General features: G+C 47.7%; 2 protein-coding genes across 4 annotated transcripts in view; one reads left to right on the top strand and one right to left on the bottom strand.

Moving 5' to 3' along the window:
* Positions 1-8,344, top strand: part of LOC147099667 (parvalbumin beta-like) — a 114,928-nt gene extending 106,584 nt beyond the window's left edge. For all 3 annotated transcript variants that reach the window (XM_085969022.1, XM_085969021.1, XM_085969020.1), the window contains 2 exons: positions 5,925-6,034; positions 8,135-8,344. In XM_085969022.1, the coding sequence (XP_085825148.1) occupies positions 5,925-6,034; positions 8,135-8,160 (136 nt within the window). In that variant the 3' untranslated portion in view covers positions 8,161-8,344. The remainder of the gene's footprint in view (positions 1-5,924; positions 6,035-8,134) is intronic.
* Positions 8,345-9,438: 1,094 nt separating this feature from the next.
* LOC147099666 (E3 ubiquitin-protein ligase TRIM56-like) lies at positions 9,439-13,956 on the bottom strand. The gene is made up of 2 exons (XM_085969017.1): positions 13,385-13,956; positions 9,439-12,769 (listed from the first exon to the last, which is right to left on the bottom strand). The coding sequence occupies exon 2, from the start codon at positions 12,753-12,755 to the stop codon at positions 10,776-10,778; it is 1,980 nt and encodes a 659-aa protein (XP_085825143.1). The 5' UTR covers positions 12,756-12,769; positions 13,385-13,956; the 3' UTR covers positions 9,439-10,775.
* Between the last annotated feature and the right edge of the window lie 5,404 nt (positions 13,957-19,360).

Genomic DNA, 19,360 nt, shown 5'->3' with positions numbered 1-19,360 from the left:
GTTACCACACTGCACACTCTGAATGTAACAGGAGAGAGCACAGTTACCACACTGCACACACTGAATGTAACAGGAGAGAGCACAGTTACCGCACTGCACACACTGACTGTAACAGGAGAGAGCACAGTTACCACACTGCACACTCTGAATGTAACAGGAGAGAGCACAGTTACCACACTGCACACACTGAATGTAACAGGAGAGAGCACAGTTACCACACTGCACACACTGACTGTAACAGGAGAGAGCACAGTTACCACACTGCACACACTGAATGTAACAGGAGAGAGCGCAGTTACCACACTGCACACACTGAATGTAACAGGAGAGAGCACAGTTACCACACTGCACACACTGAATGTAACAGGAGAGAGCACAGTTACCACACTGCACACTGAATGTAACAGGAGAGAGCACAGTTACCACACTGCACACACTGAATGTAACAGGAGAGAGCACAGTTACCACACTGCACACACTGACTGTAACAGGAGAGAGCACAGTTACCACACTGCACACTCTGAATGTAACAGGAGAGAGCACAGTTACCACACTGCACACACTGACTGTAACAGGAGAGAGCACAGTTACCACACTGCACACACTGAATGTAACAGGAGAGAGCACCGTTACCACACTGCACACTCTGAATGTAACAGGAAAGAGCACAGTTACCACATTGCACACACTGAATGAAACAGGAGAGAGCACAGTTACCACACTGCACACACTGAATGTAACAGGAGAGAGCACAGTTACCACACTGCACACACTGACTGTAACAGGAGAGAGCACAGTTACCACACTGCACACACTGAATGTAACAGGAGAGAGCACAGTTACCACACTGCACACACTGAATGTAACAGGAGAGAGCACAGTTACCACACTGCACACACTGAATGTAACAGGAGAGAGCACAGTTACCACACTGCACACACTGAATGTAACAGGAGAGAGCACAGTTACCACACTGCACACACTGAATGTAACAGGAGAGAGCACCGTTACCACACTGCACACTGAATGTAACAGGAGAGAGCACAGTTACCACACTGCACACTCTGAATGTAACAGGAGAGAGCACAGTTACCACACTGCACACACTGAATGTAACAGGAGAGAGCACAGTTACCACACTGCACACACTGAATGTAACAGGAGAGAGCACAGTTACCACACTGCACACACTGAATGTAACAGGAGAGAGCACAGTTACCACACTGCACACACTGAATGTAACAGGAGAGAGCACAGTTACCACACTGCACACACTGAATGTAACAGGAGAGAGCACAGTTACCACACTGCACACACTGAATGTAACAGGAGAGAGCACCGTTACCACACTGCACACTGAATGTAACAGGAGAGAGCACAGTTACCACACTGCACACTCTGAATGTAACAGGAGAGAGCACAGTTACCACACTGCACACACTGAATGTAACAGGAGAGAGCACAGTTACCACACTGCACACACTGAATGTAACAGGAGAGAGCACAGTTACCACACTGCACACTCTGAATGTAACAGGAGAGAGCACAGTTACCACACTGCACACACTGAATGTAACAGGAGAGAGCACAGTTACCACACTGCACACACTGAATGTAACAGGAGAGAGCACAGTTACCGCACTGCACACACTGAATGTAACAGGAGAGAGCACAGTTACCACACTGCACACACTGAATGTAACAGGAGAGAGCACAGTTACCACACTGCACAATGAATGTAACAGGGGAGAGCACAGTTACCACACTGCACACACTGAATGTAACAGGAGAGAGCACAGTTACCACACTGCACACACTGACTGTAACAGGAGAGAGCAGTTACCACACTGCACACTCTGAATGTAACAGGAGAGAGCACAGTTACCACACTGCACACACTGAATGTAACAGGAGAGAGCACAGTTACCACACTGCACACACTGAATGTAACAGGAGAGAGCACAGTTACCAGACTGCACACACTGAATGTAACAGGAGAGAGCACAGTTACCACACTGCACACACTGAATGTAACAGGAGAGAGCACAGTTACCACACTGCACACACTGACTGTAACAGGAGAGAGCACAGTTACCACACTGCACACACTGAATGTAACAGGAGAGAGCACAGTTACCACACTGCACACACTGAATGTAACAGGAGAGAGCACAGTTACCACACTGCACACACTGAATGTAACAGGAGAGAGCACAGTTAGCACACTGCACACACTGAATGTAACAGGAGAGAGCACAGTTACCACACTGCACACACTGAATGTAACAGGAGAGAGCACAGTTACCACACTGCACACACTGACTGTAACAGGAGAGAGCACAGTTACCACACTGCACACACTGAATGTAACAGGAGAGAGCACAGTTACCACACTGCACACACTGAATGTAACAGGAGAGAGCACAGTTACCACACTGCACACACTGAATGTAACAGGAGAGAGCACAGTTACCACACTGCACACACTGACTGTAACAGGAGAGAGCACAGTTACCACACTGCACACACTGAATGTAACAGGAGAGAGCACAGTTACCACACTGCACACACTGACTGTAACAGGAGAGAGCACAGTTACCACACTGCACACACTGAATGTCACAGGAGAGAGCACAGTTACCACACTGCACACACTGAATGTAACAGGAGAGAGCACAGTTACCACACTGCACACTGAATGTAACAGGAGAGAGCACAGTTACCACACTGCACACACTGAATGTAACAGGAGAGGGCACAGTTACCACACTGCACACACTGAATGTAACAGGAGAGAGCACAGTTACCACACTGCACACACTGAATGTAACAGGAGAGGGCACAGTTACCACACTGCACACACTGAATGTAACAGGAGAGAGCACAGTTACCACACTGCACAATGAATGTAACAGGGGAGAGCACAGTTACCACACTGCACACACTGAATGTAACAGGAGAGAGCACAGTTACCACACTGCACACTCTGAATGTAACAGGAGAGAGCACAGTTACCACACTGCACACACTGAATGTAACAGGAGAGAGCACAGTTACCACACTGCACACACTGAATGTAACAGGAGAGAGCACAGTTACCACACTGCACACACTGAATGTAACAGGAGAGAGCACAGTTAGCACACTGCACACACTGAATGTAACAGGAGAGAGCACAGTTACCACACTGCACACACTGACTGTAACAGGAGAGAGCAGAGTTACCACACTGCACACACTGAATGTAACAGGAGAGAGCACAGTTACCACACTGCACACACTGACTGTAACAGGAGAGAGCAGAGTTACCACACTGCACACACTGACTGTAACAGGAGAGAGCACAGTTACCACACTGCACACACTGACTGTAACAGGGAAACTGGAAAGGATCATTGGGGAACAAGTTCTGACTTTGTTACATTTATTGAGAATCCATTCTTCACGTGCCAGGCGAGACTGCAGCAGGATATTCCACCATGAAGGTCATCACAGCGGAAACAGACCTGATGTGCACAGAACACACATACAGGGCATAAGAAAAAGGAGCAGGAATAGACAATTCGGCCCCTCGAGCCTGCTCTGCCATTCAGTAAGATCATGGCTGATCTTTTACCTCAACTCCACCTTGCTGCACTATCCCCATATCCTCGATTTCCTCTAGTTTCAAAAAATCTGTCGATCTCTGTCTTGAATATACTCAACGACTGAGCCTCCACAGCCCTCTGCGGCAGAGAATTCCAAAGATTCACCACCCTCTGAGTGAAGACATTTCTCCTCGTCTCAGTCCTGAATGGCCGACCCCTTATTCTGAGACTGTGCCCCCTGGTTCTAGACTCCCCAGCCAGGGGAAACATCCTCCCTGCATCTACCCTGTAAGAGTTTTGTTTGTTTCAACGAGATCATCTCTCATTCTTCTAAACTCTAGAGAATATAGGCCGAGTCTACTCAATCTCTCCTCACAGGACAATCCCCCCATCCCAGGAACCAGTCTGGTGAACCTTCGCTGCACTCCCTCTATGGCAAGTATATCCTTCCTTAGGTAAGGAGACCAAAACTGTACACAGTACTCCAGGTGTGGCCCCACCAAAACCTTTACTCTTACACTCCAATCCCGTTGTAATAAAGGCTAACATACCATTTGCTTTCCTAACTGCTTGCTGTACCTGCGTGTTAACTTTCAGTGATTTGTGTACAAGGACACCCAGGCCCCTCTGAACACCAACATTTCCCAATCTCTCACCATTTAAAAAATACTCTGCTTTTCTATTTTTCCAACCGAAGTGGATAACTTCACATTTCCCCACATAATACTCCATCTGCCATACATAACATACAACACACACAACACATATATAACACACTCATATGACAGACATACCCCAATATTTAAAAAGGGGGGTAGAGAGAAAGCAGGGAATTATAGACCAGTAAGCCTTACATCGGTTGTGGGCAAAATGCTAGAGTCCATTATTAAGGATAAAATAGCGGAGCACTTGACAAATGGGGAAAGGATCGGACAGAGTCAACATGGATTTACAAAGGGTAAATCGTGTTTGACTAATCTGCTGGAATTTTTTGAGGAAGTAACTGGTAAAATAGATGGGGGAGAGCCAGTGGATGTGGTGTACCTTGACTTCCAGAAAGCCTTCGATAAGGTTCCACACAAAAGATTATCATGCAAAATTAAGGCTCATGGGATTGGGGGCAAAGTATTAACGTGGATAGAGAACTGGCTGGCGGATAGAAAACAGAGAGTTGGAATAAACGGCTCGTTTTCGGAGTGGCAGGCAGTGACCAGCGGGGTGCCGCAAGGATCTGTCCTGGGACCCCAGCTGTTCACAATATATATAAATGATCTGGATCAGGGAATTGGATGCAATATTTCCAAATTCGCTGACGACACTAAACTAGGAGGAGGGGTGGGCTCTGATGAGGATGTCAGGAGGCTACAGTGCGATTTGGACAGGTTGGGGGAATGGGCGGATACGTGGCAGATGCACTATAATGTGGATAAATGCGAGGTTATCCACTTTGGGGGTAAAAACAGGAGGGTAGATTATTATCTAAATGGCAATAGATTGGGAGATGGGGAAGTGCAGAGGGACCTGGGTGTTCTTGTGCACCAGTCACTGAAGGAGAGCATGCAGGTGCAACAGGCGATTAAGAAGGCAAATGGTATGTTGGCCTTCATATCAAGGGGGTTCGAGTATAGGAATAGGGATACCTTACTACAGCTGTACAAGGTGCTGGTGAGACCGCATCTGGAGTATTGTGTACAGTTTTGGTCGCCCCATCTGCGGAAGGATGTTCTTGCCATGGAAAGAGTGCAACGGCGATTCACCAGGCTGATACCTGGAATGGCGGGAATGACCTACGAAGAGAGATTAAATAGTTTGGGCTTGTACTCACTGGAGTTTAGAAGATTGAGAGGGGATCTCATCGAAACATATAAAATTATGACAGGCCTGGACAGGCTGAATTCAGAGAGAATGTTTCCAATGGCCGGGGAGCACAGAACCAGGGGCCACAGTCTAAAAATAGCGGGCAAATCATTTAAAACAGAGATGAGGAAGAATTTCTTCACTCAAAGAGTGGTGAGCCTGTGGAATTCCCTGCCACAGAGGGCTGTGAAGGCTAATTCAATAAATATTTTCAAGAGAGAATTGGATATATTTCTGAAGGCTAAGGGGATTAAGGGTTACGGAGAAAAGGCGGGGACGGGGTACTGAACTGGTAAGATCAGCTATGATCTCAGACGAAGATCAGCCATGATCTCATTGAATGGCGGAGCAGGCTCGAAGGGCCGAATGGCCTACTCCTGTTCCTATCTCTATGTTTTTTTTTAGACCTATACTGCTCTCCTGTTTATCTGCGCTCTCCACTCTCTGGGTTTTGATGATGGGCTCCTGTTTTAATTAAAGGTTGTTCCTTCAGTATTTCTGCCCGGAAGCCCGAGTGTTGAGTGACTCGGAGACGGACAGTTTTGTGTCCGATGGAGACGTGGATGGTGACGGGAGGATCAACTTTTCTGGTAAGTGTTTAAACATTTGCAAACATCTCCCTCGCACCTCGCTTCCTGCCCGTAGCCTTTCACTGAATTACCGTGACTGTAAACTCAGGAGGAAGGTTAATTATATATACGGGGAAATGGGATAAGTATTGTTTAAAAAGCAATTTTATTTGAGAGTGAAAGAATCTGTTTAATTTATCGATCTTCTTTTCCCCTCTCCTGAACGTGCTGACTCTCACTGGGGTACAGTTCCACAGACACTGACTCCCACTGGGGTACAGTTCCACAGACACTGACTCTCCCTGGGGTACAGTTCCACAGACACTGACTCTCACTGGGGTACAGTTCCACAGACACTGACTCTCACTGGGGTGCAGTTCTACAGACACTGACTCTCACTGGGGTACAGCTCCACAGACACTGACTCTCACTGGGGTACAGTTCCACAGACACTGACTTTCACTGGGGTTGTTCCACAGACACTGACTCTCACTGGGGCACAGTTCCACAGACACTGACTCTCACTGGGGTACAGTTCCACAGACACTGACTCTCACTGGGGTACAGTTCCACAGACACTGACTCTCACTGGGGTACAGTTCCACAGACACTGACTCTCACTGGGGTACAGTTCCACAGGCACTGACTCTCACTGGGGTACAGTTCCACAGACACTGACTCTCACTGGGGTACAGTTCCACAGGCACTGACTCTCACTGGGGTATGGGTTCCACAGACACTGTCTCTCACTGGGGTACGGGTTCCACAGACACTGACTCTCACTGGGGTACAGTTCCACAGACACTGACTCTCACTGGGGTACAGTTCCACAGACACTGACTCTCCCTGGGGTACAGTTCCACAGACACTGACTCTCACTGGGGTACAGTTCCACAGACACTGACTCTCACTGGGGTGCAGTTCTACAGACACTGACTCTCACTGGGGTACAGTTCCACAGACACTGACTCTCACTGGGGTACAGTTCCACAGACACTGACTCTCACTGGGGTACAGCTCCACAGACACTGACTCTCACTGGGGTACAGTTCCACAGACACTGACTTTCACTGGGGTTGTTCCACAGACACTGACTCTCACTGGGGCACAGTTCCACAGACACTGACTCTCACTGGGGCACAGTTCCACAGACACTGACTCTCACTGGGGTACAGTTCCACAGACACTGACTCTCACTGGGGTACAGTTCCACAGACACTGACTCTCACTGGGGTACAGTTCCACAGACACTGACTCTCACTGGGGTACAGTTCCACAGGCACTGACTCTCACTGGGGTACAGTTCCACATACACTGACTCTCACTGGGGTACAGTTCCACAGACACTGACTCTCACTGGGGTACAGTTCCACAGGCACTGACTCTCACTGGGGTATGGGTTCCACAGACACTGTCTCTCACTGGGGTACGGGTTCCACAGACACTGACTCTCACTGGGGTACAGTTCCACATACACTGACTCTCACTGGGGTACAGTTCCACAGACACTGACTCTCACTAGGGTACAGTTCCACAGGCACTGACTCTCACTGGGGTACAGTTCCACAGACACTCTCACTGGGGTACAGTTCCACAGACACTGACTCTCACTGGGGTACAGTTCCACAGACACTGACTCTCACTGGAGTATAGTTCCACACACACTGACTCTCACTGGGGTACGGGTTCCACACACACTGACTCTCACTGGGGTACAGTTCCACAGACACTGACTCTCACTGGGGTACAGTTCCAAAGACTCTCACTGGGGTAGTTCCACAGGCACTGACTCACTGGGGTACAGTTCCACAGACACTGACTCTCACTGGGGTACAGTTCCACAGACGCTGACTCTCACTGGGGCACAGTTCCACAGACACTGACTCTCACTGGGGTACAGTTCCACAGACACTGACTCTCAGTAAGGAGCTGGCCTATCACCCGCGAGGGAGGGTAAATTGGAGGGAGAGTTGCTTGTTGGACCACTCTCTGGTATCTTCCTGCGGTCAGTGGGTGCCTCTCCTGTGACAGCGTCATCAGGCACTGCCCACACTGGGGAGGGGGAATGGGACAGAAAATAACTTGAACAGAAAGGTGAATATATCTGTACTGAAATTGCAGAATTCCAGAGTCTGATAACAACATAAAGAGAATTCCAGAGCAGACCAGATGAGCACTCCGTCCTGCTGACAACTAAGCACCCACCACCTGGAGCTCTGCGAAACCCAGCAGTGTGATTCCTGTCTCTACCAGTCTTACCTGATCGTTAATCTCTTCATTTCTTCAGATGGTGATTTATTTAATGAGCAGCAATAAAAGTCTCTTTTTAAACTATTTGCCGGGTTCATTTTGTCGCTGGGGATAACGAGTGAAAAGTGAGGGGCGGTGTTCAGGACCAAGTATCGGTGAGAATCCGTCGACATCGAGATGTTCCCAAGACCGTCAGTCAGAATAAAGTTCAAACCGGGACGCTAAGCTGTTTCTGATCTCCACTTACACTGATTACTGGGAACAAGCACTTATATAAGAGACAGAACCCTACGTAGTGTGTGGTTAACAGTGATGTTTATGTCCCATACCATTGATAGCAGTTTTTAATCATGTAAGCAACAAATAAATTAATGTTTAGGATACAATGCCAACCACACATTTAACTTTAAACATACAGCAGAGCCTCAAAACGGAGGGATTTTCATAGAAACAGAGGAATAGGAGAAGGCCAATCAGCCCCTCGAGCCTGTTCCGCCATTCAATAAGACTTGCATTTCTCCAGCGCCTTTCACGACCACCGGACGTCCCAAAGCGCTTTACAGCCAATGAAGTACTTTTGAAGTGTAGTCACTGTTGTAATGTAGGAAATTAGATCAGGGCTGATCTGTATCTTAATTCCATCTACCCGCCTTGGTTCCATAACCCTTAATATCCTTACCCAACAAAAATCTATCAATCTCAGCTTTGACATTTTCAACTGACCCCCCAGCCTCAACAGCTTTTTGAGGGGGGAGAGTTCCAGATTTCCACCAGCCTTTGTGTGAAGAAGTGCTTCCTGGCATCACCCCTGAACGGCCTGGCTCTAATTTTAAGGTTATGCCCCATTTGTTCTGGACTCCCCCCACCAGAGGAAATAGTTTCTCTCGATCCACCCGATCAACTCCTTTAATCATCTGAAACAATTAGATCATCCCTTAATCTTCTATACTCGAGGGAATACAAGCCTGGTCTATGAACTGTTGCCTTTTTTCCTTCCCTTCATGGTTGCTGGATAGCAAACAAGAGTGAAGACCATGGCCAAGCTCACGCTCCTTATGCGAAGATGCTTGGGCCAACTGTGGTGGTCTCGGGTGAGATCAGATCCTCTAGCATAGATCAAGCTGGGCAATGTCCTACCCACTACAGCTCACTGGGTAAACTCACTGAGCCATTGGGGAACTTCAAATATGTTTATTATATTTTATAATCAAGACAGAAGGAAATACATAGGATACAATGGAATGTTTGATGATTATTCAGCCAATACATTAATGATATTTTCAGTCTAATGTTACATTCAAAGACTTTCGCACTGTTACATAGCCAGCAACGTGACTACGCCAATAGCCAAGCTCAGGAGATCTAAACCAAGGTTAATGACCAGTGTAGACCTTCACCAGGAGCTGGTTAGCGAAAGCCAAAATTGGTCACATGCTTTGATTAGAATCAAAAGATGGAGAGTAGAGAGTTCGACAATACGGTAGAATTTCCATGGATTTCTCCCGATCTCCCACTCTAACTGTGGCTGTTTCTCCATGGATCTTCCGTTGAGGCTATGGCAGGAGCTCGGGGAAAACCCGTGAAAATCCCATGAGCGGTGTCTTTAGATCTCCTCACTTGCTGCCCCATTTAAGAAACATTAAAAAAAAGTTAAATGCTAAATATTTGAAGTAATAATTAAATGCCTTTCCTACGCCCTAAATAATCTATACTAAAAAAGAAACGACTTGTGTCCCTTTTGCACATTTATTCACCAAACTTAATCATGTGATCATTCCAACTGACCAGCTTTGGTCCCTAGGAATCCAATGGGGCAATTGTGATCACATGACGTTCCATATGGTATTGACCTTTTCCAGCAATCCCATTGGCCAGTATAATCATACACACAGGTGAGCCTCGGCTCTCAGGCAACACGATGGGAGACCGAAGAGTAAACGAGGGACCTCCGCCATCAAACACCGCCCAACGGCAGGAATGAAGAGCTTCAAAATACAATTTTTAGCTGGCTTTAAATGAATCACCGGGCAAGGTACAAAAACAGATTAAAATGTTGGAATGTTTGAAACAAGTGTTGGAGAATGGAATGATGTTGGGCACCCATCGTCAGCATCAAGCACACCCAGGTCAGATGTACATGTTTAAAAGTGAAGCTTGCTTGCCTCTGCCACAGGCCCAAACACAGGACATCCCGCATGTAGCAGTATGACAATATTCCATTCCCCAAGCCTGCCATCCTGTGTCAATCGATGCCAAATTAAGGGCAGTTTTGTGATGTTGGACTACATCTGCTACGAACTGGTCTCAGATTTCCTCAACCTTATTTTACATAGTGCGTTTATTTACAGACAGATTGAGCCCTTCAGCCCATCGCTCAGAGCTGGATTCAAACCCACACCCCAGATTTCAGGAGCAGGTGCCTAACACACTTTGCCCCCCAGCCTGGCTCATGTAGATCTTCATTATAAGATGGTGTATGTTTACCCTGAATTCTGCCCTGGCAGCTATGATGTTAATACAGAATCAACTTGTACACGCACACAAACCCATTGCTTTGGGTTACAAGGAGTCTGCCATCTTGATCTACTGTAATGACTCGTGGTTTGTGTAGCCCATCCGCTGTGCTCAACAACTCCTCCCTAAATATTCCATCTGGTGAAAATAGGAGGATCCTGGAGGGTTCAGTAACATAAATATTGTCATTTCTATCAACGCAGACACTGAAAGGGTTAAGGGAACAATGCAGCCCATTCACATAGATCTCATCGCAGACAGTGATGACTTGCCCACTCCTATTGAAGATGACAATACATTTCTTCCCACAATCAGATACGATGAATTCTTCATCGCTGTTGATTGCAATGAAGAGAAATCTGGTACCCTCGTAACCGTATGGTTTAACCCTGTCAATCGCACGACCACTAACATCATAGAGAGAGATAGAACATAAAGTTCCTTCACTGACAGCCACATATTCATCTTCATAAGCAGCAATGGGGTAAGCTGACTCTGAACCTCGGAGGAGAAGCTTTCTCACGAATGCACCATTCATGTCCAGTAGATAAAGCCTGTTCTTGGCAGAGCAGGCAATGATATCATCACATACAGCAACGCTGCATGGATCTTCATCTTCGTCCGGCAGTGAGATAGACATCCTCAAAGATCCATCGCTTAGGTAGAATTTTAGAACTGAATTGTCTTCATCTACAATGATGATATCTCCAGCTTCCGAAGTGCTGATGCCAGTCAATTTTGGGTCATATTCCTCATCTGTGACAGCCGTGTAAAAGGAATACAGATTAATTGCCCTTTGTTTGGGTTGAGCAATTGGAAGACTTGGCTGCAGAGTTTCCGATGGATGTTTGAGCTGCCCGGTATTAACAGGAGTCGGCTGGGATTCAGGGACAGGTTCGTCACCAAATGTGATGCTGAAAAGATTAGTTTGTGAAATCACGTCCTTTATCGATTGGTTGATAGTTAGGTTGGGACTGGCTTTGTTTACAGCTGGGCTGCTCAATACTTGCAACGTGTCAATTTGCTCTTCTATAATGCTCTGCAGACACACTATTTCCCTCGCTTTACCAGCCGCTGTGACCCTCTCAGAATATTCTCGGGTGCTTTGTGCTTTTTTCTTCTGAAGCTGTAGATCAGACAAAGCAGCCTTGTGTAACTCTACCTGTTCCTTGGTGTAATCCGAGACCTTCTTTTTGATGACATCCCCCTGTTTAAACAAATTGTTTATTACCTCTGTCAGCGTCGTCTCTATGTTGGCCATCACAGAACATTCTGTAGCTTTCACTCTGTCCATCGCTTCAATCAGGTCATCTTCTCGTTGGCCCAATGACTGAATATCGGTCCTGAGTCTTTCAATCAGCTTCTTCACCACAGGTTTCTTGGTCTCCGCTGCTGCGTTTATTGCTACTACTTTATGACTTTGACAGGAAAAGAAGGAACAATTGAAGCAGATTACACAACTGCAGCTGTTACAGAAATAAACAACTTCGTTCTTGGGGTGAGCCCGGCAGTAGATCTTCTGCTGCATCCTCATCTCAGCGTCACATTCACCAGGGCTGGAACCGGACAGATCCACCATCTTGTGTTTTGGGTGTGAAGACCGATGACTGTCCCTGCAAGATTGGCACACGCAAATGGAGCAACTGACACATTGGGCCACTGCCAAATTCTTGCTTTTCCCTCCTGGTGGGCAAAGGGCGCACCTCACCTCCTTCTTCTCCTTGCTTTGGAAGATATCCAGAAGCCTATTGATATGGAAGTTGGTCTTCAGTTCGCTGATCCCACCACTCAGATCAAATTCTTCCCGGCACTCAGGGCACTGGATGCTCCCGTCAATACTGATCATCATCTCCAGGCAGCCCTGGCAGTACGTGTGGAGGCATGGCAACATTTTAGGCTCGTTAAACATATTAAGGCACACATTACAATTTAAAATATCATTCTGGATTTTATCTGTAATGGTTGATGAGGTGGCCATGGTGTCGACACAACCTAGAACAGAACAGAACAGAACCAGTTCAGAGTTAGCTTCCACACTCAAGACACTTGTTTGGATTCTATTGGTTGTGATTCTAACTGAGTGACCTTGGAACTTGCCACGTGCTGAAAACAAAACCTAAGAGAGCGTGGCTGTAAAATTCCTGAATAGAAAGTGAAACCTGGTAGTTGGCGGAAGGGGAGGGCATTAATGCAACTGAAAAATTATCCCTCTAATAAACGCAATCATTGAGATATTGAGTTCAAACATTTCATGAAGGGGAAGGGCAGATTCTGGGGCAAGGGGGAAACCAACTGAATTCCCGCCACCATTCACAAAAACCCTGACCCGGAAGGTCCACCTTTAACTGACGGCTTTACTTTTAACTCAAACTCCTCGCTCGCCAACCAAAGGCTGAGGCCAAGTTGGGGCAACACAGCCAGGTGCGACCAGCCTGCATCGGGTCCAGGCGCGGTTGGCTCGGTCCCGGTCCTTGCCCTGTCCCGATTGTCGGACACAAAGCCTGGCTCTTGTGATCGGCAGCCTGCCACAGATACCAAGACCTTTCAGACTCAGCCTCCTGGCAGGGTGAGCTGGTAGCTCCCGGGGCCGCTCTGGATCGCACTCACCTGTAGGCTGGGAGTCGGGTCGGAGCTGGTCCTGGGCTGGAGGGGATGGACTGGACTGCTGGACACCTCGTCCTTGCTCCAAGCTCACAGCTCGCTTAGTCTCACTGTTCACACTCAGCAGAGGGACGGCCAGCTCCTAACCACGCCCCATTGACGTTTCCTTTTTTTTAATGTGTTTACTCCAGTCAAAGTTTGCAATCCAACTTCTTTCAGTCTTTTTATCAAAGGGCGTCCTGCAGACGGGTATTAACTGGGCAGCTTGTCCAGGTTACGCCGGTTTTGCAAGATGGTGATTCGAACCTCCCAGCACAAAAAGAGGCGTTTTAAAAAAAAATATTCGATTCAAAACATTTTGAAACTATGCTTGTCGTTTAAAGTGTATTTCCAAAATACAGCGACTGCTGAAATCTCCGCAGTATTTTGTTCTTGTATTTGCTGCTTCAGTGCAGTAACATTCCCATTTCTATGTGATTGCTCCTGGCCTGCAGACCCTGTACCTTGGAAAGTGAGGAACATAGTTTTTTTTAAAGTGATTTGTAATGAGCCCACTTTGAATAATGTTTTCCCTCTCTGTCAGATTCCCGCCCTCTGCTATTCTGCTGGAACCATTTACACCTCCTCTGGGCCCATCTTTTGTTCCTTTGCTTGTCCCATTATCACCCCCCTCCCCCCTTGCCCTCCCCCCTTGCCCTGCCTCTGCACCTGTGTAAAAGCTGTTCACCTCTAACTGCTTCCCGTTCACTGACCTGAAGCATTAACTCTTTCTCCCTCCACAAACCTGCTGAGTATTCCCAGCATTTTTCTGTTTTTATTTCAGATTTCCAGCATCCGCAGTATTTTGCTTTCGTTTGAATAATCCGTCTTTAAGATGAGACGTTAAACCCGAGGCCCTGTCTGTCCTCTCAGGAGAACGTAAAAGATCCCATGGCATTATTTCGAAGAAGAGCCGGGGGGAGTTCTCCCTGGTGTCAATATTTATCCCTCAACCAACCTCACTAAAAACAGATGATCTGGTCATTATCACACTGCTGTTTGTGGGAGCTTGCTGTGCGCATTTTGGCTGCCGCGTTTCCTACATTACAACAGTGACCACACTCCAAAAATACTTCATTGGCTGTAAAGTGCTTTGGGTCATGAAAGGTATCGATGTAAGTCTTTCTTTTTTTAATGAAGGATGTTCTTGCCATGGAGGGAGTGCAGCGAAGATTCACCAGACTGATACCTGGGATGGCAGGAATGATGTATGAGGAGAGATTGGGTCTGTAGTGTATGTAACTGTTCTACCTTTAAGAGAACTATTGTATGTAACCGTCCACCTTTAAGAGAACTATTTTAGGTGTGGCACTACTTTATCTTGGCTGCTGTATACTGTAATACCGACGGTGACCACACCGGTATATAAGTGCTGTGTCAGGATTTATTGGGCAGATTCGCCCTGACCTTCGAATAGTAAAGTCCTGTTAAAGTTACTCTTGTAGTCTGTGTATTAATTCGCCATAATACCTACAGACTTTACAGTGGCGACGAGTTCGATCTTACCCTGCGGCAACAATACTTCCGAAGCAGTTAACGAGCGTCGAGAAGAGGCACCCGCCCTCGTCGTTCTGCTGAGAGAAAACTCGAGTCTGCAGAGCAAGGAAGAAGGAAGAATTCAGACACGAAGCCTTCCATCAGCAACAGGCACTGATTGTCCCTTCTGCCACGGTGGTGAGTGAGCCGATCAGCACGAGAAGCAAGTCGGCCACGGTGACTGTGAGTAAAGGGAAAATAAAAAAATAAACGGAGGATAAGGGCGGTGAACTCGACCACGGTCGGGGGAAAGGAGCCGGACAGAAGTCGGGCCCAGAGGCGCTGAGACTGGGGCAGCGTGGAGCACGGAAGCCGTGGTACAAGCGGGCTGGGAGACGCAACGGCGTCGTGAGACAGCTAGACCGCGACCGGCGAAAAAGGCCGGGCAGCTACCGAGGCCATGAGGCGCTGCGACCGGGATCGTAAGGCGCGGGAAGATATAAAAATAAATAAACCGCGGAGAACTCAGCCGCAGCCGGGGAGGAAAGCACCGGACTGCGAGAGGGCTGGGAGGCGCGATTGGAAGCCGCTGAGGGAGAGACAGAGCCCGAGTGAGCGGGAGAGACAGAGCCCGAGCGAGGGAGACTGAGCGAGATCCAGCCCAGCGGCTGAAACTGTTCGCCGTCAACGGGTTGTACCCAGCGCCGGTTGCCCTGCCGAGAAAAGGGAACAAGGAACGCACTGAAGCCGACGCGCAGGCTGCGAACCCCGAAAGCCAGCGGTCGTCGCCCGAGGGAAAAGCTTACCCCTCCCGCCAGGGGAAGAAACGCGGGAAGCCGCCAGTAGGCGGGGAAGAAGACAGGAGCGGGAAACCGCCATTTTGAAAGTGGGCGGGGAAAGAAGACAAGCGCGGGAAACCGCCATTTTGAAAAAAAAAAGTTAAAGAAATATTTCGTTGTTGTTTCTCAGGAAGAGTGTGAAGATGCCTAAGCGTAGTAACATCAACGGGTTCGATTCCGATGTGGAAGATTGGGCCACGTATGTAGAACGCATCGAGATATATTGTAAGGTCAATAAGATAGCAAATTATGACAAAGCTCTAACCTTACTAAACACAATGGGTGCGAAGACATACGGGTTATTGAAGCATCTTCTATCACCAGCTAAACCGGCGGATCAGTCTTTCGCTAATATTGTTGCTGTCCTGAAGGATCATTTTAACCCCGCACCGCTGATGTTAGCGGAACGATCAAAATTTTACGTGAGAACGCAACGAAAAGAGGAAAGCAACGCGGAGTACCTGGTTGAACTGCGTAGGCTAGCAAAATACTGTCAGTTTAGGGTAAATCTGACAGAGGCACTGAGAGACAAGTTCGTGTGCGGGATGTCGAAGGAAGGAACACAAAAACGACTGCTCGAAGAGAACGATCTTACACTTGATAAGGCTGTCCTTATTGCAGCATTGCACGAAGCCGCAGCGAGAGGCACGGCGGAAATGCAGCGGAAGACAGCGGTACTCAGTGTGGATCAAATCACTTCGGGTACAACGAAATGTTATCGTTGTGGGAAGACAGCACACGACCAGAACCAATGCTGGTTTAAAAACCAGGAATGTAGAAAATGTGGCAAGCTTGGTCACATAGCTAAGGTATGCCGGTCAGGAAAGAAGACCAGCAATAATAAGTCACCGCAGAAGAAGTACAGAAAGGTACATAAGGTGACTGGGAAGAGTCCAGATGAACAGAATTCGGACTCAGACTCCAACAGCAAAGAACTGGGTAGTCTGAGGATTCACAATGTGAGTAAAGAAGCTGACCGACAAACTATCTGGGTCACACTACAGATTGCAAAAGTCCAAGTGAAGATGGAAGTGGACACCGGATCGGCGTTGACGGTCATGAATAAGCAAGATTACAAAAAGTTATTCAAACATATTCCCCTACGGGATATGGAGATAGTATTGCAGACGTACACGGGGCACAAAGTATACCCCATCGGAAAGATAGAAGTCAAGGTGAGATACAAGGACAAAGATCACCAAGGGATGGACATGTATGTGCTGCCCAAGGGAGGTCCACCACTTCTGGGACGGGAGTGGATCAGGAAAATAAAGATAGACTGGCATTCACTAAACACAATGACGGTAGATTCCGGAAAGGAAGATGTCAAACCTGAACGGTTGTCCAGAATATTGGACGAAGCTAAAGAGGTATTCCAGCAAGGACTGGGAACACTGAGAGGAATCAAAGCAAAAATCAAGATTGCAGAACATGCAAGCCCAAAATTTTTCAAAGCCAGATCGGTACCTTACGCGATACGACCTGCTGTGGAGGCAGAACTGAAAGAGCTTGAACGTTCAGGGGTACTGTCTGAGGTGGACTGGAGTGAGTGGGCCACACCCATTGTTCCCGTCATGAAGTCTTCATCAAGTAACAAGCCAGGGGGACCGGGAAAGGTCCGCATCTGCGGAGACTTCAAGATCACAGTTAATCTGGTGCTTCACACGGTACAATACCCGCTTCCGCGGATTGAGGATATCTTTGCTTCATTGTCTGGCGGGAAACACTTCACCAAGATAGACCTGGCACAAGCATACTTACAAATGGAAGTCGAGGAAGAGTCGCGCCAGTATCTCACAATCAACACGCACAGAGGCTTGTATCGTTATAATAGACTGGTTTTTGGAGTAGCTTCGGCTCCAGCAATTTGGCAGAGGGCCATGGAGCTGGTCTTACAGGGTATTCCAAGCACGCAGTGTTACTTGGACGATATCCTGATTACGGGAGAAGACGAGGAGGAACACCTCACAAATTTGAAACTGGTGCTCACCAGGTTGAAGGAATATGGCCTTCGAGTTAATCGCCAGAAATGTGAGTTCTTCCAGAAACGGATCTCGTACTGCGGTCATGTCATTGACCAAGAGGGGCTGCACAAGTCACCTGACAAGATAGAAGCTGTCGTGAAGGCCCCTGCTCCGGAAAATGTATCACAGTTGAGATCGTTTCTGGGGTTGATTAATTATTACCACAAGTTTCTGCCAAATCTATCCACGGTGCTGCATCCGCTGAATGCTCTGTTGCGGAAAGAAGTACCATGGAAGTGGAGCGAGGACTGTAAGAAGGCCTTTCGCAGAAGCAAGGCGTTGATTACCTCTGAGGAAGTGTTGGCTCATTTCAACCCAACGTTGCCTCTTCGTCTAGCTTGTGATGCTTCCCCTTATGGAATTGGAGCAGTACTTTCACACAAGTTACCAAATGGCTCGGAAAGGCCAGTCGCATTTGCGTCCCGATCATTGACCTCCGCTGAGCGAAATTATGCTCAGATAGATAGGGAGGCCCTCAGCCTTGTGTGGGGAGTAAAGAAATTCAATTACCTGCAAGGCAAGAAGTTCACATTACTGACAGACCACCAGCCGTTGGTGTCCATATTCAACCCTAACAAGGCCGTTTCCACTATGACAGCGCAAAGGCTACAGAGGTGGTCCGTGTTACTTGGGGCACACCAATATGACATCGAATACAAAAGGTCCAAACAGCATGGAAATGCTGATGGGTTATCGCGCCTACCGTTGCCAGTAGTAGAAGAGGCGGCTACAGTGGACCCGGTAGAGATGTTCCACTCATCCATAGTGGAATGTCTACCAGTAACAAATTCGATGATCGAAAATGAAACAAGAAATGACCCGACTCTCTCACGAGTCTACGATTTAACAGTGGAGGGATGGCCAGCACATGGTGAACCAACGCTGTCCGCATTTTCGCAAAGAAAAGAACAGCTGTCAGTGTGCCGAGGAACCTTGATGTGTGGATCTAGAGTGGTGATTCCACCCAAACTTCAGCATAAGGTGCTAAAGGAGCTTCACGAGGGGCATCTGGGTGGAGTGAAAATGAAGAACCTAGCAAGAGCGTTTGTGTGGTGGCCAGGTATTGATGGAGACATCGAAGAAATAGCCAAGAGCTGTCTAGGATGCCAGAAGGTCCAAAACGCGCCACCACAAGCTCCTCTGCATCCATGGGAGTGGCCCTCATCTCCTTGGCAAAGGGTACACATCGACTTTGCTGGTCCATTTATGGACTCAATGTTTCTAATCGCGGTGGATGCACACTCCAAGTGGCCGGAGGTAATAAAGATGTCCTCCACCACCACGGAAAAAACCATCACAGTATTAAGGACCATATTTGCCAGGAATGGGCTGCCGGAACAGATCTGTTCTGATAATGGACCGCAATTTGTGTCCGAAGAATTCAGGAAGTTCTTAAAAAGGAATGGGGTCAAGCACTACACGTCAGCCCCATACCTTCCCGCCACCAATGGATTAGCTGAAAGGTTTGTCCAGACCTTCAAGAAGGCCATAAAGGCCATGGGTAATGAAGACATCAACCTACAACATAAGGTAGATAACTTCTTGTTGGCGTACAGGAATGCAACACATGCGGTCACAAACCAAACTCCCGCCATGATGTTCTT

The sequence above is a fragment of the Somniosus microcephalus genome, chromosome 28 (genome assembly GCF_052327205.1).
Source record: "Somniosus microcephalus isolate GS21.2 chromosome 28, FLI_Smic_1.0, whole genome shotgun sequence".
Classification (NCBI taxonomy): Eukaryota; Metazoa; Chordata; class Chondrichthyes; order Squaliformes; family Somniosidae; genus Somniosus; species Somniosus microcephalus.
The sequence above is the reverse complement of the archived record's forward strand: the minus strand, read 5'-3'. Positions and strand labels throughout refer to the sequence as shown.

Excerpts from the sequence above, each read along its gene's own strand:
- LOC147099666 (XM_085969017.1), bottom strand. The coding sequence starts at position 12,755 with ATGGCCACCTCATCAACCATTACAGATAAAATCCAGAATGATATTTTA.